General features: G+C 38.9%; 1 protein-coding gene across 1 annotated transcript in view; it reads left to right on the top strand.

Annotated features, from left to right (window-relative positions):
- Positions 1–22,252, top strand: part of Irsp53 (Insulin receptor substrate 53 kDa) — a 292,637-nt gene that overhangs the window by 101,862 nt on the left and 168,523 nt on the right. The window contains exon 3 of the mRNA XM_076316148.1: positions 10,553–10,628. Within this exon, the coding sequence (XP_076172263.1) occupies positions 10,553–10,628 (76 nt within the window). The remainder of the gene's footprint in view (positions 1–10,552; positions 10,629–22,252) is intronic.

Here is a 22,252-nt window from a genome sequence, read left to right as displayed (position 1 = left end):
TTTAAATATTATAATATCAATGTAATCACTAACATCGTGAATAAATATTCGCAATTAACTAAATACTATGACGATATAATAAATAAGTCAAAATTAATGGGCAGTTTTGAATAAATTATGTATTATAATGAACTTCAATTTGACCGATGTGCTGTCTGTCACGCTTTCTTCGTATCATTTTTTAAGATGGTTTGTTTAACTATAAAAATATTAATATCACTACTTATACTCCACCTAGATTTTTGTTATCGTAATTAACTGTGTTGTTTCGAAACATGAACCAAATTATTGCATTTGAGTTATTCTAGCAGTATAATTCTATAGTATTTATTTTTATTTCTCTGTCTCTCTCTCTCTTTCAATTGTTCATCATTTTAATTCATATATATATATATATATATATATATATATATATATATACAAAGTAATATTTATTCCAAAAGTAACTTAAAACACTCGGGGTAAAACATCAAGCACGTTTACATTAACCATTAATCGTTACTTATTCGTAATTAAGATTTTTAATTGCGTAAGGTGGTAAGAGCTTGGTAAGATCGAGAGACGATACGGCTGTACACCATTTTGAATGTACGCTTGTTACGAACAAAGCGATTCGCGAGGTAATTGTCGACGATAACGGTGTTTTTACGAGAATCGAAGGAAAACTACTTTGAAACAGTGAACGCACGATTGCTTCGAAGAACGTTCATCGGAGAGACCGAACCTCTCGGCGACGTAGAGATCGGTGGTGCAAATAGTACACGTTTAATATTAATCACATTCGATGTTACTTTCCTCGACGCGTTAATGGGATGCAAACGATTGGCTAGCTGCTTCTAATAATTGGATAATAGTCGCACAGTCGACCATTAACGTGTTAAAGCAGGTGTAAAAGCGCAACGCTGATCAATCTCACGGAAAGCCTTCATCGGGAGATTTCATCTTAAAATATGCATGAGATACAACGCGTTGCTCGTTATGGAATAACGCAGCCAGAGAGATTTCAGACGCGTCGGATTATCGAATGTGTTCCAACGTGTTTGATTCGTATGTCTTTGAATATCCTCCACCCCCGTCACGGTTTAATTTTTGTTCTCTTCGATAACATCGATACGCGCAACTCGGGCAAAACCACAGCCACATTTTTATAAAACGTTCTTTTGTCTTTCGAGCGGGCTGTCTCTCTCCGCGCGGTTAAACGTGATCTGTTTACCGGGGAATCGAAAGAGGCGGGGGAAAAAGGAACACCAGGAAGTGGAAAGGCACTTTTATCGCGGACAAAACGTTTTCAATGGAGGCCATTGTGCCCGAAGTATAACAGTCGTATTTGTAACGGTATTGCTTCGAATTGAAGTATACCATTCGGTTGTGTACCGTTTGATTTGATAACGATCCATCTTTTATTTAGTAAGAGGAAGCTTGACAGGCAATTTTCGTCGATGATGGGATCGATGTTTCGTCGATATCCGGATATCGGTAAATCTTTCCTACGACGAAAGTTTTGTAACTTTCGACGCGAATCGTACGATCGATTCGAGATATTGCGCATACTTTCGATGTTTCTTTCTTGGAAAATATTACGAGTCATAGATTTTATTAAACGCAATATCTCGTAGTACCCAGTGGAACCACAAAGCCTTAAAATATGAGGCGGAGTTTTCTATGCGTCGCACGAATACAACGCGCAATATGTTGCCTCTTTAAAATACAAAATTTTCTCTAATGTTGGCGGTGATAAAAAATAACTCGACGGTCCGAATAGCCGGTGAGATATTGCACCATTACTTCTCCGTTCTGGTTATTACAGAGATGTAATGTAACACGACGTAAAAATAAGTTTACCCATTCCCGGTGCGAAATAATATTTTGCATGGAATTCGTATGGTCAACATTTACGCGCGAGGAAATTCTACAAACGAAATTTGTCCACGTTAACCTGTTCGTAAATGGAAACAAATAAAATACAATGTTTAGTAACGGTTTCCATACCCATTAAATTGATTTTATATTTAATTTTCGATTTTCTTTTTTCTTCTTGATACGCTGCTGTAGATTATTGTGAAAATTAATGTATTTTTATGTTGGTCGGATTGAATAAAAAATGTCTCTATTGTTAATAAGTTTTACATTTTCTCAAGCGATTGTGCCCCGAGAGAATCGAGTACAGAAATTGCGACGTTGCGTTAAATCCGAAAATAATAGTTAAATGAATCTTTCAAAAACCGTAGATTTATTTTTCATCGAACAATACCCAAGAACCGTTTTTTCGATCCGATATATTTCGGACATCTAGTTGTCTCTTAATTTATTACGAGAAGTATACCGCAAAAAAATGTTATTCAAAGTCGTCGTCTCGCGAGAAAATTTCTTGCGTGGAATATTTCCATATGGCTGACGTAAGGTCGTCTCGGTCGAAGGCTTCTTTAAATTCTAATAAATTCGTCGCAAGGAATGCTATCTCTCACGATTTCTAAGCGTCGTGAACCTTTGCAAGTTGTTCCGTTGAGAAAAATAGGGCTGTAAATTAGTATTTCCAAACAACATGGAGGTCGACGGTTAAAACTGACATACGGTACTTGGAGGCATTTTTTTAATGCTGGAGAGGTCAAGGATGATATGCTTACCGAGAGAACCGGTTTGATGAAAGGATCGCGAGTAAATTTACCGACTCGCGTGGCAATTGACGTTTCACCGGCTAACGTACTCTGAATCTGTTTGCAATTCATCGTTGGATGCCAACAGGTCTGTTACTTTATCATCGGCCATATTTAATTGTTTAACGGCAAAAGCACGGTGGAAGCTTTGTAAGGGTGTCTTATTTGAAGTACCGCTTAAATTGAACCGCGTTGATAAATAGCTGGAGTTAACGCATCAACGTCATTTATTGTACGTGTATTCATCGTTTCGACTGTATTGCGCCGCGTGATAGAAGTTCATTTTCTGAAGTGCAACGACCAATTTGTTACGCGGTAAAATCTAATTTCGAAGAGTTCGACGCGATACGAAAACACGTAACTAATAAGTTTGCGATCCGGAAAATAATACAGTTGAGTGTTTTATACATGGATGATATAATATGGTAATTTTATAACATGCCGACTAAAATATTTTTCAGCTTGGTAAATATGTGACGCGTATAAATATGCGTAAATACGTGGCAAACACATCGTGACAATCGAGTTCCTTAAATTGAGCAACATTTGGTTGCTTGCATTGGACAGGTTTAATGTACACGTCATCTGTTTTCAACTAATTCTTGATATTTCTCAATCAATTTCAGTATGTTTGCAATATGTGTTGTGTGCGTGAAAAGTGAATAAGAAAAGATTCACAACATGGAAAAAGCAAAAGGTACAAGAGTCAAATGATTAAAGTTCGTGGAATATACGAGGAAAGTATGAAAGATGATCGTATGTATTATTTCTTACGAGTTATGGGCTCAGAATAAATGTACAAGTGTAAATCGTGGAGTGAAAGGTGTTTACCGTAATGAATGCATCGATGGCAAAAATTGGCAAAGAAATAAGATTATTTAAATGCAATACTTTAAAAAACTCAATATTTCATGTGCAATGTTATAATCTAAATTAATCAATTTCTCAAATTGGACCGAATAACTTATTTTCCCTATGTTCGAATAAATCAGTATTGAAACAAATTTCTTTCGCTGTTATTGCGTAATAAATACAAAATCGTAATTGTTAAAAATATTCTCGATTTGTTCATTGGAAATGTTACGTCTTATTGACGAAATTCATCTTATATAAATACAATTTAACCGATGAAATCGATTATTCGAACATCTTGTACCCAGACTAGTTTACATAATCGAAATTATTTTCGGAAAATTGTAAAAAGTTATCAATCATTATCATAAAAATTCTCTTCTCTATTTTAGTAACGATCTCAATCGATCTTTGTCTTACACGAAACAAATCTTACAATGACATAAAGAATCCTCTACAATCTACTCCGATCGTGTCTCCAAATAGATCGAAAACTGAAAAAAATTGTTACCAGAAAACTTGAAATGACACTTCCCTGTCATCGATATCCGCCAATAAGAAATCCAGCTTCTAGTAGCTGCATGTAGCCCCTCCCAGCGCGTGCAGTGTTCTCCGTCCGGAATGACCTACTGAACAAAACGGAAAAGTCATCCGCTTATCTCGCTGAACCGTGCATCCGTGACTCTTAAAATTCCGCTCCCGGTTGACAATCAACATCGTTCTAACGTGAACTCGGAGGCAAACAAGGCTCCCGCGAAAAGATCCCTTTTATAAATACCTGCGGGACGTCGTTCGGGGCCGTACGTCGGCAAGCAAACAAGTCATTTCTTCAATGGCGGAAGACCACTTGATATGTGTTTCATCGTTCGTTCACCTCGCCGTGCGTTCTCTGCCGACACCACTTGGCCTCAGGCCGATTCGAACGTCCGAACGAACCGTTTTGCGATCGTACTCGGCGCAACGATTGTTTCCAGCCACCGTCGATCTCCTCGAGCGGCGATCCAGCGGATTAACGGCCGTCCGGGCAACGATCGAAATTCTCCAAGCTTTAACGACTCCGAGCCGCGGAATCACGTTTGACGTTCGAACGATTTACCGGGTTCCCGTGAATTAAACGGATCCCCGTGAGCCACGGCAAATGTTTAGCTCCTGTGTTCCTGGCAATTAATCCTCCTCCCTGGCTGCGAGCAGCTTTCTTCCACGAACGCGGACGCACAAACGGATTCATTTTCGAGTTTTTACGCGATTGCCCGATTTTTCTCTGAGTCGCGCAAATTTCCTTCCATCGAATATATTTAACGATCAATCATCGACGGTTGCCGGAGACTTTTAGTTGTTTTTTTTTGGAATTTGTTCAATACTTCTAAGAAATTTGCGATTAATCATAAGAGGTGTTTCGGTGCGGGGAAAGGTTGGAAAAAGATATTTTTAGTTTCTTTTTTAGGATTTATCCGATAGTTGATACTTGTAGGGAATTAATGACTTTTTAGTGAGAGACCTCCTGACATGGAAGACGGTTGCCAAAGACTTTTTCTAGTTCTTTCTTTTTTAATTTATTCAATAATTGATACTTCGAAGAAATCGATCACTTTCTAATAAAAAGATTCTGTACTCGATCATTGTATGTTCTACTATTCGCAATTAGCTGGATTTGTTTCCTTCGTGGAATGGTTACGAGATCTTTCAGGGGGAATGGTTAATTTTATTAACATTCATCTAGGCAGTATCGAAGTTCTGGGAATCGACAAAATTTATTTACACTCTTTTTCGAAGGTAATTTATCGAAAATTTGTATACGATTTAGACGATGTCGACGAGAAAAGAAAAGAATCTACACCGTTTATTAATTTAAAAAAATTATCGACAATAAAATATTTGGGGAATTGATTTAACTCTTAGAGCAAGCATTAAGCATCGTAAAGTACCTATGGTTACCTAAATGAAACACGCTAGAAGTTAGCCAGAACTTTGCGCGAAGGGATTAAATTGACAATCATTACACCGGTACCACATTTGACAATAATTAGTTCCGGATCCTTTTCGCATCTATATCGTACGAATATATCGTTAGCAAAATTCTATATTATCCTAAGAAGGGGAATCCCCCGTGGAATCGTAGCGTGGCATAATGCAACGGACATAGTTCAGTGAATTCGAGCGACCTGGACACCGTGTGTTTCAGCTACGATCCCTGACGGAACCGGAATTTCGAATTCAAGTCACCATCGACGCACCAGAGGGACCATCCACGCAAGTTGAGTCCACCCTTTGACCATACCATTGCTTTCGTTAGCCCGTTTCCGGCCAAATTACATAATGGTGATAAGCAAAGTCACTTCCCGTCCTGTGACCCGGCTCGACTCGTTATTTCGCTGGAGGAGGATACGTGCTATTATCCAGCCCATCCGCGAGTCACATTCGCGTCGTTCTTCGAGCGCCGAGTGCTCTTCTACTTCCAGAATCTGATTTCAAGTTTCAAATGTACAGTCGAGTTTCTACCGGTTGCTTTTACGCGACGAGTGTAAGTAGACCAGTGTAGCGCTATTTTCGGTCGTGCAGTTTCCCGCTATTTGCCTTATCTTTAAAGAACGAATTTCTGTTCCCTATGGTACAATTTCTCCAGAATTTCTCGGTGAAGTAAAATTGACCGTCATCGTCACCATTCTCAGGATTTTCATTAATTTCGGTACGCGAAAGGTAAAGATAAAAGTCAATGAAACGAACGTTGGTCGAATGAAATAGAAAATAAAGGACTAATTCAATACTCGAGTGGTACATTCGTGAATTCAAGAAAATCAATTTTTCGTAGTTGTTTGTCTAATTGGATGCAGTATAAAGAATATTCGACGGAAGTTTTATCAAGGAATTCCGAAAATTAACAAAGTTATGGATAAAATTATGGGTGAATCTAAAACGACAGTTTGCACCTTTAAAAATAATATAAAAAAGGTTCTATTGAAAAAAAAAAAACGAAGAAAATTGAACACTAACCTCTAAACGTGCTTTTTAAAACACTATTTGAAAACTGTCTGCGCGATAATTGTAAATTTTCAATACTTTTTCACGTAATTTGGTTCACACACAACTGATGAGATTATCTTCGACTAGGAACGAATGTTTACGTAAAATGTCACTTTTCTTTTTAAAAATCACACGAGGCCACTACGAGTTATTAATTGATCGACCTGCTCGCGATAAATCTCGACAAATTTTCAAAACGAATTACAACGTGTCTACCTAAAAAGAAAAAAACTCGAATCACTTCCTCGAGTAGTTTCTCTGCGCTAAATTCTTGAAAACGTCCTCGTCTCCACGGTGACAAAGTCGTCCCTTGAAAACTTTCCGGACGTCGTCCGGAACCGGATAAAGTTTCCAAGAGGAATTCTTCTTTCCCCTCGGTTTCAAATTCGAACTCGAAACAATCGTCGAGCACCCGCGAGCAAAGATTACTATTAACGCTTCGCGGAAATGTTGGTCTCATTCTTTCCCGGGAAGGACCGAAATTGCGGGTATCCGTTTGTTCCTGGCTCGGGTCGCTCGACTTTTCGAGTGCCATGGATCATTACTCACGGTTACGAGACAGAGAACTCCGTTATTAACATTCCCCTTGGAACCAATTGGTCCCTTTTCCAGCACGCGGAAGAAGTAGTACAGCGACAACGGATGATGGATGTCGCGGAGGATCAACGACGTTGTGGCAAATTGCGCGAGCTGTTATTAGCCGCCCAGAATTTCGGTGTTTTTGGCGTTAAACGGTGCGTCGTCACTGCCACCACCGTCACCCCACCCCCGCCCCTTTGTCTTTCACCTCCCTCGCAAAACACGTTCCCCGTTGTCCTAGAGTCTTGAGATACCAGGCAGTCTCTAGGAGACCGTAGGCAGCTAAAAGGCGTCGCCTTGAACGTCGGGTGAAAGGAGTTCTGGGTGGGGGACGGGGTTGGGAAGTTGCAGGAAGAGATAGACGCAGGAAGACGGCAAGGTTCCTCCTCAAAGCTGGAATGCCGGAGGCGTTCGTACACGTTCTCGTGATAGCTCGCTGCCGCACGCTGTCTCTCGTTATTCGTCCTCCGGTGTCCTTCAAGAGAATCCTGTTTATTCGACTATCCATCCGCTATCAACTAGCCGCAAGTTTCCGGTGACATTGTTTCGGTTTACTTTTCAGCTCCGTTTGCTGCACTCCAGCGCCGATGGCTCGGGACGGAATCCCGAGGGCAAAGTTGTCGAAACCGTGGTCGACGACGAGTCTGATATTTGGATTCTGATTCGGAGACGGACGAGAATTGTCTCGCGGTGGATCGAAGTCCGTTTGGAGTTTACTAAGTTGTTCGATAAGTTTTGTCGGGTTTTTCCATTGTAGGAAAATAATACGACGGTTCAACTTTGAACAATTGTATCGGGTTGTTCGGAAAGTCATTTCCGAGTTGTTCGGGAAATAGTACGATAGTTCAACTTTGAACAATTGTATTCGGTTGTTCGGAAAGTCATTTCGTTTTCCAAAATGGAGAATATATTATTTGATAAAATGTTTATACAGTCTGAAAATATCGTGCTTCATTTTCACCAAAAAAAAGAATGAAATGACTTTCCGAAGAACCCAATAAATATACGAACGAGTGGGCGGATCTACATGAAACTTCACACGTGTTCGTCAAAAGGTAGTACCATCTTCAGAAAAATGAAACAAATCTAATAGCTCCATTTGTTATCGAACGACGAAACTTATTCAGCAATTCATTAATGTTTCCAGTGTTGTGTTCGACGAGATACTTTTGCAGTCGATCGAATCATCGAGCTCTGAATTTCGGTTGTTCCTGGGAGTGTTCCTGGTTTCCTGAACACGAAGGACCTTTCCACGTCTTGTCATAAATTAGGAGATTGTTCAATTGGGGTGTTACATACGTATATACTCACCGTGAAAATAGTAGGTAACCTAACCTAGACCTGGCCTCGTCCATTCACTGTATGACACAGTTGTTAATAATTGGAAATCTTGTGTATATTCATATACGAAGATACCGTTGTTAATATCTAAACACAGGGTGCAATTGCTTTAAAGGGCTATAATGTTGACATTTTTTACAAAACTGCATCGAACCGAAATGCACCGTAAATTGGACATAAATATTTCGATACGGGGAATTGTTACACTGTAACTGTGTACGATTCTAGGAATCGTGGTATCGCAAGCTTACAAATTGCTCCACATTCATGAGTTTCTTAACTTATTTGTTGTATAATTTCTTTATCTACGGATTCAAGCAGTTTGACAAGTATAACGAAAACTGGTGTCGCAAACCGGTTGAAATTTACAAGGATCACACTTACGAGTTATAAATAGATATTTCCTTCGTTGACTGTACGTTTCTCATTTAGAATGCGTAAAATACGGCTGAGTCGACCGCATTCCGAGATTGAAGGTTGAACGTGTGTTCATGCGCGGGAAACTAATTCGTCGTAATGATGTAATCTGATTAGCTCACGCTCGTTAACACTCGTCAATATGGCTGGGTATCGATCAAGGCCCGACAAAGATGCGTCTGACTAGACTCAAAGAGTCTCGGTTACGATGGCGTAAATGACTATTTTTACGCGAAATAACACGATGACATCACGACGATTGTAAACAAATAGATGTATATATCAGATAATTATTTTAATTATCATCTTTCAGCAACTATTGCTTTCTATACAAACAGAAAATGTCAACATATGTGAAAATCAATTGAGACATAGGGATGTAAACATATAGATGTATATACAAGATAATTATTTATCATTTTTCAGCAACTATTGCTTTCTATATAAACAGAAAATGTTAACAAACGTGAAAATAAATTGAGACGTATAAATATAAACATATAGATGTATATATCAGATAATTATTTATAATTTTTCAGCAACTATTGCTTTCTATATAAACAGAAAATGTCAACATACGTGAAAATCAATTGAGACATATGGATGTAAACATATAGATGTATATATAAGATAATTATTTATCATTTTTCAGCAACTATTGCTTTCTATATAATCAGAAAATATTAACATACGTAAAAATAAATTGAGACGCACAGATGCCGGATCGAAACTGACGAATTATTTGTGTTTGGCAAAAGGATGATAAGAGGAGAATGAATAATGTACTTTTTTCTATTAATCGTGACGAATCTTTTCCGTGAATACTACAACTTGTAAATTTACATTTTTAAAGCAATGCATAATTTATTTCTTCCCGTGCAGTCCACCGAGTGGACCCTGGACTTGGATTCAAGTTTTAAAACGATGTTGTTCCACGAAGCTATCTTTCATACTTTACGGAACTTCCTTTGAACAATTGCAATAATTTTTCTTTGCATATTGAAGAAGCTACTTAGTTGCAAACTTGGGTGTAATAATTTATCGTTACTATTCCGGAGAGACCATTGCAGAATATCTATACTTTTATCTCTTTAGTTTCTTCGTTTCTCGGCGTACAACCGTCGATAAATTAACCATCACGATTCATTGTATAGATCGAAGAATTTGTTTCTAACGTACATAATATTCTTAATTCGTCAAGGAGCCTTATTTTATTAAAACTGTCACAAAATTGAACGATCAACGTCGAGTATTTGGGCCACATGTTCGCGTTCTAAGAACGACTTGACATAAAATTAATGTTAACTCAGTCTTGTACAATTCTTACCACATTATACTGTGTGTAACATCTAGAAAAATTATATCATACGTTGTGTATACAGTTCTTAGAATATGAACATGTGCTCTACATAACCTATATTAATTATTCCACTTCCCGAGAAGAACCTAGATAACAAGTTCGAAGCGTTGCAAAACTAGTATTACTGCAATCTTTCTCTCTCTCTTTCTCTCTGGAAAGTCTAAATAAAATAACTTTATGGGTAGTACTTAAAAAAGTGACAAACAAGTACGTTGGTCTCCGTTTTAAAATTGTTAATTGAATCTGTACTGAAATTAATACGCTCAGGGCGTTTGAAATAAAACAGGACGAATCGTATCTTAAACACGTCGAATCTTTATGATTGCAGAATATTCTGGACAAGTTCAACCCAGGAGCGAGGCAGCTGATCAATGCCGGCAAAGCATATTTGAAGGCCCTTCATGGTGAGTGAATTAAATTGAATCTTTAAGAGCGGCAGACAGAGACGCGGGGACAAAAAGAACGCTCGCGAGACAAATAGCGACGAACGAACGATCGTGAAGTGTCGAGGAGGGTATGGGAGAGTTAAAACGAAGAAAGAAAGAACAAACGAGCCCGGAGTGAGCTTTATGCCGTCTCTTGGGTCCTGTTTCAGGATCGAATTGCCAGCTCGTCAGAATTGCACACCGGAGGGGTGTCAAGCTTCTATTTCATTCTTTCTCTCTTGTTCTCCGCGTGTCTGTCAACGTACGTGCTCTTTTTTTGTTCTCTTCGACCTTTCCAGCTACGATCGATTGGTCCTTTTTTTTCCACGGGATTCCAGGTTCGTCTCTTTTCGTGGAATGCGTAAACACGATTCATCCAAACTGTCCTCCCCCGTGGTTGCTCATTCAATCAAGCTCTGAAACTATTCCCTTCTCTTTTTTTTTTTTTTTTTTCGTTCGATCATAAATCCTTCCTCCGAGTTTGTTAAAGGATCATCGAATACGTAATTTCGTTCGCGTATGAATCTCCGTAAGTTGGTCTCGGTACGAGTTAGCGATCTTCGAGGGTCGTTTATCAGCTTCTGGATAGACTTGCATTGTAATTAATTTAATCACGTTCGGCGAAGTTGTATCTAGCAATTATTCGTCAACGTTGCACTGACGGCTTAATGTTTAGAGAGACTATCCAACAACTTGGTCGAACATCCAATTAGAAGCGATCGATAAATGGTTATCAATGTGAAATACGTTCTTATTAATAAGTTCGTATATAATCGTTCGTATCGATGATTAGAGTATCGTGGTTGGTAATTTAGCGGTTAAAAATTTCGTCAACTTGATTTTTGCGCAATTAATATAATCACACTCGGTGAAGTTATTTATATCTAGCAATTATTTAGCAACGTCGAGCTGACAACTTAATGTTCAGAAGGGAGTATAGGATGCTTCTTTTAATCGAACCTCCGATCAGAGAATTCCGATAGATTGTTTAACATTGTTGAAGTAAAATATGCTCTTATTGATAAGTATACCTACTATATGTGGTTAGTATCGCGGTTGGCGATTTAACCAAATTTCATTTACTTGATTTTTTCACTCTTCGTGGTCGAATTCCACTTTTAGGTAGCCACCTCGACCTCCTTTTTTTATATCCTTCCTTCGAGTTCACGATGATCGATCATTTTCGCGAATTAACCTACTGACCTTGAAACCGTTCCTGTTTCCAAGAGTGCGACGAAGAGAAACGCGCGTGTCGCACTTCGCTTGAACTTGATTCTCTCATTATCCTGAACGATTAATCCCGAAACAGGTGCACTTACAAAGAAGTGTAACGGAACTCGAAATGGTTTGCGTTTCAAACCAGAGGGAATCTATTTATTTCGATAATTGAGTTTGGCGACAGCATCGAATTTTTCACCTTGCTTTTGTCGCGTATTTTATATTTTTTTTTTACAATACCGTGCACTTTCTTCGCGCATTTTTATCCGATATGTTCGTCAATCTCACTTTAAATATATTAATCACGACTAACGGACCTCCAATTACGTTTCGCCTGTCGATATTGAAAATTGGGTTAAGCATAAAAAAGGATCGATAAGTGGCGAAAGAGTACATTGAAATTTCAACGAGGCTTAATAGATTCGATAGGAGAACAAGAACTCGATAATAAATTGCTCGTTGAGTGTAAATCCAATAAAGGAAATCAAACTAGTTCGAAACAGGCGCGAGTTCGAATATAAATATATTTTGAACGTTTCGTACTATTGTACCTTGTTTTTCTCGTCTGTTTGCAATTCGTAGGCAATAATAAATTTACGGTAAATGCAATGACATATTTTCATTCTTGATTAGAATAACTTTTAATCGTTTAACACCCAATTTCGATATTGCAATTAACTTTCATTCGAATCAAATATTTATTTACATTTTCATATTTCTCTCAATTTGCATTCGTATTATAAAGCAATTTTTTCTTTTCCTACACACGTTCTTTCGTGCTTCGTTTCTTCTTCCGTTTTTGAGTCGATATTTCATTTTTCTTACGGTTAGGGAAAAGGACCTAATCGATAAAGAGTCGAAACATTTAAAATATATTTCCATTTAAACCAATTTCAAACTAATTCTTTTACTTCCATTGGATTAATACGAAAACGTTAAATATAAATATTAATCGAAATTCATTAAATTTTGACAATTTTCTATTTTTATAGAATTTCATACGTCTCGGTTGTATAGGCAACATAATATTCACACGATTTCTTAGAAGTACAAGGCAAGAAGTTATTTGCCTCGTAGTATTGATTCCAGCGAAAGAAACTCTGAAGAGAGAAACTCGATGATGTATAGTATTGCGGTGCACACTGAGATCCTTTGTTTCAGGAAATTAATTCTTGGAATTAGCGGCCCATAAAGTTTCAAATGTTGTGAGAAACATGCGTTTAGAAACAGACCCACGCAACGTGCAACGATATCCATAATAAAATTAATTGACGTACGAATGTATACGTATACTGCGCACTTTTCTCTCTTAACATATTCGATCGAAATAGTTTTCGTATTTCCTGTTGACAGTATATAACGTGTTATTTTACAGAATATTCACATAGAACTAGTTGAAAGTAAAATGTTAATAACATAAAAAATATAAGATACTTAAGCAAATTAAAATGATATCTTTCTTAAGGCATTTGTTAAATGCACGAATGATAAAAAAAGAATATTTCTTTTATTTATAATATACCAAGGAAAAAGTAAGTGTTCTTTTTAAGTTTGTTGTAAAACTTATAATATATATATTATAAATATAATTATACTTACAACTTATAAGTTGTTAAATAATTATAGTTACAACTTATAAATATAATAATTTATCTGGTTGTAACATTTTTTAAAACACTCAAGAATATAAAAATGTATGTCCTAAAAGTGCTCGACGCACAACTGAAAATATAGTTGTGCTCTCGTTTGAAAATAAATTGAAAATTTACGGCGTAATTTTTGTACAGGAAGCTGCCTTTTTGAGATACGTAATCAGTTTTGAAAATACACGGAACACGTGTTGATGTAAATAAAACACGATGAACCTTATTACAGATGTTTGTCACGTTCGTATATACGATGTATACAAGTAGTAGTGATTTATAAGCAAAAATTTTAATACAGGAAACATTAAAGTCGCCATTTAAAATGTTCCAATCAGTTGCCCCGTATATTTCAAACTTAATTATCTTGAGAATGAAACTTTGTACGAATAAATTTTATTCTTGGTTTTCGACTTGGCTTTAAACGAGGAATCGACCCACTTTCGGTTGCATTACGACTTACAGAACACGGTGTATCTAAATAAAAGAAACCGTATAATATGGATCCTGCTATCGCTATATTATAAGATGAAACAGATTGCACATCTCACCACGAATCTGCCTCGTAGATGCGCATCTTGGGCGTAAGTCGTGCGCAACGAGTCTAGTATGTCAGAGGAATTATTTCACGCTATCTTCAAGTCAATAGTGTATTTTTGCTCCAATTTTTATCAAATTCCTAAAATTCGATCGTTTCCGTCGATACGAATCTTTCGTGTTTCATCGTTTCAATATTGAATAAAAGAATCGATATTGAAGATTATGCGACCAGATTTGTAACAAATCGTATCGAACGTCTATTAAAGAAGATCACGTATTGAAGAAATCGTATCCAGAACAGTAGTATCTGCCACACGGGTCTGTTATTTCGACCGAATGGGTTAATTACCATTTACTTGAGGTTTCAAACTTAACACACCTGTTCCCCTAAGACACACTTTTATTGCCCCGAATACATTATGCAAGAGTCGCAGTATCGCTGCACGTGCTGCTGCACGGCTACGATTTTAAGGGTTCGCGTTCTTGAAAGGAACTGTTATAAGGAACTTCGTACAGACATGGGTCACATTCCCGATGAAATTTGTTATTAAACTCCACTCGCAAAACTTACCCGTGACTGAACGTCTTTACAACAGTTGGAGCGTGGAATCAAGGATCTTCCATATTCATCCTCCATGATCCGAAAATGACGAGAGAACTAGTTATTCCGAGTTCAAATCTCGGTAATAGTGGATAGTGGGGTGTAGATGACTCTGTAGTTCGAGAACTTTGATCAATGGAATTATAAATGAAAACCTTGGTAACCGTAAACTCTGTGTCACAGAAGTCACACTCAAAGAAAGGAGTTTTACACGATCAGTTGTCACTTTCCGCAGTTGAAACAAAACTTTGTTGTTCCGTAAAAGGTATTTCCAGGTATTTCACTGACCAGAAAATGTATTTCCAGAAAAGTGAGTACCAATGCACCGGGTACAAGTAATATGTTTTAGCACGAGCGAGGTGATACGTACGCTACGGAATGCACGTGCCACTTATTAGGTAACAACGAGGAATCTTGGTTTTCCGCGAGAATTCGAGGAATTTCCGTACGAATTTCAATGCTCGTCAACGAACGTTCCGTTATCATCGTAATAAAACAGTGGTCAACGTAAATATTAAACAGGTTTCGCGCAAGCTGCGCGACTTATCGCGGATTTAACGCCGAGCTTTGATCACAGTGGGAACGTGCACCGTTTAACGTCCATTTGCAATAGCAGGAATATCCTCAAAGAGCATCCTGAACCGCGTAAAACGAATGTCACGGGAGCGGGTTTCGGGAAAGCTGTTGGGAAATATTTGGCGAGCAGGCGTGCATTACGAGTCGCACAAAGACTGGTCATTGCGCTTCCTTTTTTTTTCGTTTTGTTTTTGTTTTCGTACTCTCTTCGTTTCTCTCTTTTTATTTATTCGATGTTCGCGGGGACTTCACGGTCGTCTCTCTAAATCTCCGTGTTCGGCTCGCTGCCGCGGAACGCAGTCTATTATGGCTGATAACAAAACGTCAGGGAGAGGAAACTCGTTATAGAGCAGCGCGCAACGCGCAACGAACGGACCCCGGCGAATTCGAGCCAGCTGGAAAGCTCCGACTCGTAAGCGGAGCTTAAATCTGGCTTTGTCACGGTGAAAGCGCACACGTGGAATCGCGCGCCGGTCGAGAGGTGATGCTTGCACCCTAGGCGAGTATGGGGGTGGACGGTTCGCTGGGTTGGGAATGTCTATGGCGTTTCCGAGCGATCGCGAAGGGAGAGACCGAGGGAGAGAAAGTGAAGGGTTGAACGGAGAGGTACGCGTTACAGAACGGTGACAGAGAGTGTGAGCATAGGATTAGCGAAGGGAAGTGCGTAGAGACACAGACAGGGAGAGAAAGCGCGCGACAGGGCAGGGGATGAATGTACAGAAACAAAGAGCAAAATGGGTTTGGATAAGGATAAAAAGGAACGGTGATGGAAAGAATAATAAAACGTGTGGTAGGTAATTTGAACCGTTGAGAAGGAAGGGGATGAAGTGAAATAGATGAATCTGTCTGGTCCGTAAGTATGCTATTGTACGCGAAAGTAAGAACATCGTATTATTGGAAACCAGCACCGTTCGGAAACACAGTCTCGACGATTATTTCGGAAATTGTCTTTGTTGGAGCGTTTTTCGGGGTGTTTGGATTCGTACGAGAAGTTTCGTGTTCTCCGACTCTAATATACTTGTAGTTTATAATCGAGCATATCGTAACTGGTCAAATGGTTTTGCCAGCCAAGGTCTAACAAAAGGATGCACCGGAGCGGTGAAATCTCTTTCAAAGACAAAGCTGTGTTTTCCAACAAGATTTCACCTCAGCTTACGAAGTAAGAATAACTCGAGAGTGGTTACGGAACAATGTCCCAGAGTTCATTTCGCTCGAAGAATGGCCCTCTTGCGGTCTAGATTTGAATCCACGTGATAATAAACTGTGATCAGAGTTGGCGAACGTGGTGGTAATATTCTTTAGAAACATTTAGGTGGCACGAAGAACGACCCGACGAAGGTACCTTCTGAAATAACCTCGGAAACTGTGCGTGACCTGCGTAACCTCGCAGCGTCGTTTGCAAGGGTGCATCGCCACGAAAGGTGATCATTTTGAATAATGTCATTAGTCTCCTCTCTTTATTAACTCTGCAGATAAATTCTGTTTACTTTGCAAATTTTTTTTACGATGGTTCAATATGTTTACAGTAGAAGTTACGGAAGGACTGGGTAACGAGGGAAAGTTGAGAATAACGGTGTTTCGAAATTAAAAAAAAAAAAACGCTAGAGGCGAAGGAATGATACAACAGATCAAGGAAGACAGGAAAGCTATAAAAGAATATTTATGGTCTGTTTATGGTACTCTAGAGTGCTACGAAAGGAGACCAAGGAGACACTAGAGAATGGAATAAATTCAATGTATTTGCGCTTGACGGCATCGACGATGTTTGTAAACAATTCTCGGGGAACATAAAAGGTGGCGTGTGGAAAAATTTGTCTCGGAGAGGCCACTGAGCTAATGTAACTTTTAAAACAAAAACAGCCAAATGTTTCTACATCCGGTATAATTTTTATTATCTCTTTTTATCGTTTCTTCTATGTTATGCGAACATTCGTAACAATACAGTACGAGATTTCGTGCGTCCATGTTTTAGAACTAATCCACGACACTTTCTATCTTTCTTGGCATCTTGCTCTTAACCTTTCCTTTCCTAGTGTATTTACTCTGTGAACACATCTAATAAGTTCTCGTTCCACTTGTCATACTTTTGCAAATACACGTTCTGCAATGGAATATTGTACGATATGCAGGAACATCGTACAATTATCGACCGTTCTTCAGGATTACGAAACTAATTATTTTCGAAAATTCAAGAAATATAAATAGAAAAATAATAGAAGTAGTTGTAGCTCGTTGTTACCTGTTTGTCTTGGTTAGTAAGGTTCGTAAGATTTTCGTATTGCGTCGCAAATATATATTCCCTTCGAAGCGAAAGAAATTCCCTTCCGTGGGGACTCCTTCTTCCTACCGGGCTCGTGGAAAATTAATTCCTAATCGCGTTAAGTTTCTTTCCACTGTCACGGTGTCAGAAAGTTACACCTTGCGGCGCAATGAGAAATTACATTTCTCGAAAGAAAAAGTAAGAGACAATTCAATTACATTGCCTCAAATATTTCTCCCCTGTTTTTTCTTCTTGCACTATCGTTTGTAGCGTTCTAAAATGATCGTAAAAATTCGAAATTGTAGAAAATTGTAATTCGAAATTTAGTATACACAAAATGGAAGACTGGAAAGCAAACGGAACAACTTCGAAATTATATTTCAACGAAGAAGGATAACAATGATTACCCGAGTAGGTGAGAACTATCGAATGCATGGAAGTGACGATAGAAAATAAAATACGCGATCCAACACGGTAGAAATAAGTCTACGAGAAGCTCAGTCTCGCAGCGATGACTTTTTCAAGACTTTCATTTATTCAAGGAGTGGCACACCTAACTGTCTTTCTTCCCCTTTTCGCAGTTCCCAAACTTGGCTTCTTACTCGAAACGCATTCCGCGAGATTGCGATAAATTATGCAAAATGTGGGCCAACCATTTCGTAGTTTCCAACCCTGTTTCGCAAGCTCTTAATCGTAACTCCCGAAATTCTCGGGACGAGCGAAAGAAGAGATACAAAGTCGACACCCGAACGAGCAATAATATCGGTGGACTCGTCGGCTCTTCTCGAATCCAATTAAGTGCTTCGAACCGTAACTCGTTTTTGTCCACTCGAAGTGATTTCCATTCTCCTTTTTTCTCCCGGCTCGCAGTTAAGGATATCATTAAACGGTTCTTGCGTCCAGCGATGTTTCAGAGCATTAATTAGGAAACACTTTTGCGGACGCGGTTCACGCAGGTGTTGATCGTGGCAGAAGTCGCAAGAAAGTATTCATAAGTCGTTTGTCTTTCTGCCGTTTCAACGATACGAGGAAAGAAACGGACAAATTGTTGCGTTTAGACGTAAATTGCTAAAACCTTGCACAGTGGCTTAGGAAAGTGTTCGAACGCTTTCGAGCGAAACGTTTCATGCTCGAAGAAGATGCGTTGTGAGTTTCAAATATTTGTATCACTTACAAGTGTAATTTGTGTATAAGTGTAATAACGTGTAATATACGAACGTACGCGTTAATCTTGTAAATATGTAGAAAGTCTGTTCGAGCTTCTGTATTTATTAAAATGTCTTTGATGTCGTGACGTGCGGTGCGAAAATAATTGCTGCTAGTAGCAAACTTGGTGAAAGATACTTTCAGTTATCGCTCCACTTCACGTTGTGAAATTAATCGCAAGTGAAAATTGAATTAAATCAGTCGAGTTTGAATACGAATCACTTTGGTACGAATATATCGACAACTGAAATTGAAAAGTTATATAGATTGAACAACGATAATGGTCGATACGGTGGTTGATGGTCAAGTCTCCTCTATTAGCATTTTTCTACTATAAAAGCTACTCATTTTATGAGTTTTTCTCAATTCGAATGTGATCCTTGTTATTTAAATTACCTGGACCTGCATGTTCCGGGTTTGAACTGTTTTTAAAGGCTTTTGTAATCTACCAAAATATGTTATCGACACTGTTAAGGCAATCGCACTTTTCGGTGCTGAAACCCTTGCTGCTTCTAAGAACCTTGTTGTTAAATACAATTGTTACACCGTAACATTTGTATTTGTTTCCAACCATGAAGAAAGAACAATATTGGTCAGTGATTCGATCCTTTTTCTAGATGGGAAGACGTATGAGGAAATCAAATTAAAGTTATATGCTGTTTATAAGGACCATGCACCTTAGGTAACTACAATCAGATACTGGTTCGATGATAACTTTAAATGTTAACTTTTTCTTTCGAACTCTCTTCGGTGACGAAGATTAACAACTAAAAATTTCAAAGAGTTCTGATAAATTATTACGGAAGGTGGTCTATACGAAAGGGCTGAGAATAGTTTAATAAACGAAGGAACGAAGCTCGAGAATACTTCGTATTATATTTAGAAACTTATTTCTATCGCTCGAGTCGTTCCGCGAATATCCTTATACCCGTTAAGTTCGAAGAATACCTCGGGTATCGATAAAATCTGTTGCTCGTTTGTATTTCTTCGACTCGAGCGACCATCATTTCCAAGAATATATAACAATGCAAACTGTATGCAGCTTGGCGAACTTTATCCCCATTGTATCTCGTTCATTGTCCTTTTCGAGCATCCGGATTTAAGTTCGGCCAGTTTCGCTAAAAAATTCTCTACCTGCGCGTATTGATAATTGATGGTCTCGATGTTCGAACATTACGCGAGGGTGTTACTGTAACGAATAATTAGAAAGCATTCCATGGAAATATCGACTCTATGAACACCACAACGATATTCAACGACTGAAGAATAACACGTTCAATAAATGATACACCCACTTCCATATTATTCGCTTCCTTTTTCTTTTTATTCAGTATTTTAAACCTCAAGTGAGGTTTATTTCAACTTACAAATGAGACGTACATAGTGTTACATATACACCGGTATGAATTACGGTTTTAGTAAGATTCAGAACCGAGTATCATCCAGTTAAATGTATAGGTACCATTCTCTCAAGAAGAAGAGACGATATCCTTTTGCCTCGGTCCTACAGAATTAAATAATAATTATAATTTCATTCTCAATACATTTTACATACAACGCAATTATGTCTTTCTCCACTTCACACGTACGTTTTACGTTATTAATAATATCAACGCGAACAAGAGAAGCATTTTAGCGATGGTAATTACCTGGTGGTGATCGTAGGTAAAAAATCAGACAACTGTACATATTTCGTACACGCGCGTATACGTAGGTATTAAATCGATTCTTTCTGAATCTTTCTGTTCGCAAACAAGTATAAAAGGATCTATTATATACCAACGAGTTACCCTATTCAGATCACTGATCTCCGAACTCGCGGAGACGTCGGTCACTTGGTCTTGCTTTCCTTAGTATTTGCACGCGTTTCTCCGTCGCGAGTAGGCGACGCCGAAGTGGAAGACGGGCCAAGGTTCGCCACTGTATCAACGTAGTAGCAAAGCTAGCCCTGTGTAAGCGTCCCTCGTTCGCATCGGTCTCTCGAATCCAATTGCGTCCTTTGAATCCTGCATCTCGTCTTTGTCCTCGAGTTTTCGTCCTTACGGAATTAATTCGTTCCGTTCCTTACTTTACCAGTCGGAAGGAACTTCGCGATAGAGGAGCCCAACTCCCTCGATCTTCTCCTCCACGCCATTACATCGCGTTTCTGTAGAATCCAAGGCGGAGCAGTTGACGACAATTTATAACGAGTCGTTGAGCTACTTTGAGGGCCCTCCGCCGATCGTCCTCGAACCACTTCGAACTTGAATCATTCGCCGATCCGCTGGCCCCTCGATTCGCGGCGATGCTACTTCTTGCGAAATTTCTTTTTTTTTTATCTTCTCTATCTGCGGTCACAGCGATTCGACCAGTCCGCGTGGCACGCATAGGAGACTCCCTTAACGAGCCAATTAAATTCTTTGAATAGCCGAGCTCGTGATTTCAATACTTTTCGGTGATGTCTCCCGTTCCTCGTTTTTCGCGAGTTCTTAGGCGCGATGGAACATCCCGTGATCAACGGTTGTTCTCGAGTACGAGGTAATTCGTATGATTTTTCCGGGAAAATTAATCTTCGATTCAATTTGTACCTTTTTGTTTCTTCTAAGCGTGGTTTGCTTTTCCAGTTCGCGAGATTCGATACTCGATCGTTACCCTGTATCCTTACCGGAATGTATTATCAAGCATAAATTGAAATTAAATATCGTAAGAAATATATCATTCAAAGGACATTATTAACTCCGCCCGTAGAGAAAATGAATAAAATTCGTTTTAGTAAATCACTTTAGATAGCGTTGGCTTTTCCATCGTATCGAAACGTTTCTAACGAGCGAGTTAGCTCGTGATGTTATTAAACAAAGAATCGTTTTCAACGACAGTGGCGGATAAAAGGATACCATGAATATAATTTAAACGATACGAGCAACGTGTCACGTTACTTTGCGTACACGGAATTAACATGGCAGCCATTCTCAGTTCACTGTAACACTCTAAACCCATCGTCTCACTTACATTGCCATTATCGTAGCACGTAGCAACGCCGTTAAAAGTCTAAAATGCCGTCGTACAAAAGCGACGTGCACGTCGAATGGCAGTTAACGTTCTAACGACGCACTCGGCGCGACTCATAGCACTTTCATATTCAAAGCGCGAAAGACTTTTTCCACGGAGGGTGAAAAACCTTGCACCGAAATGTCCACCGTCGTTCTTAACGTTAAATATGCAAAATCTTCGTTCCCTCGAAATAAGATCAGAAGTACATCGAAGTCGCGATAGCATCCTCGGTTGCGTCTCCATGGCTCGACATGGTAACGACATCTCGATTCGTCGTCGTAAATTGGGAGCATAATTTAGAACGTTGAAGAGTTTTTAATACGTTCGCTACGGCAGCAATTTCGTCGGAATACTTGGTCCCGCTGGCACGTCTTATGGCTCGAAGCAGAAGTGGTTAAGTGGCCTTCTCGCTGGTCTAAGTACTTGTTATTGCCCCGGGGCAGAGCTACGGGCAAATAACGTGTTTCCGTAACTTCTTTCCTTTCAGAATCAAACTTCTTAAATTTCCAATTGATTATCTTCCGTTGCG

Source organism: Ptiloglossa arizonensis, chromosome 7 (assembly GCF_051014685.1).
Source record: "Ptiloglossa arizonensis isolate GNS036 chromosome 7, iyPtiAriz1_principal, whole genome shotgun sequence".
Classification (NCBI taxonomy): Eukaryota; Metazoa; Arthropoda; class Insecta; order Hymenoptera; family Colletidae; genus Ptiloglossa; species Ptiloglossa arizonensis.
This window is presented reverse-complemented; position numbering and strand designations above follow the sequence as displayed.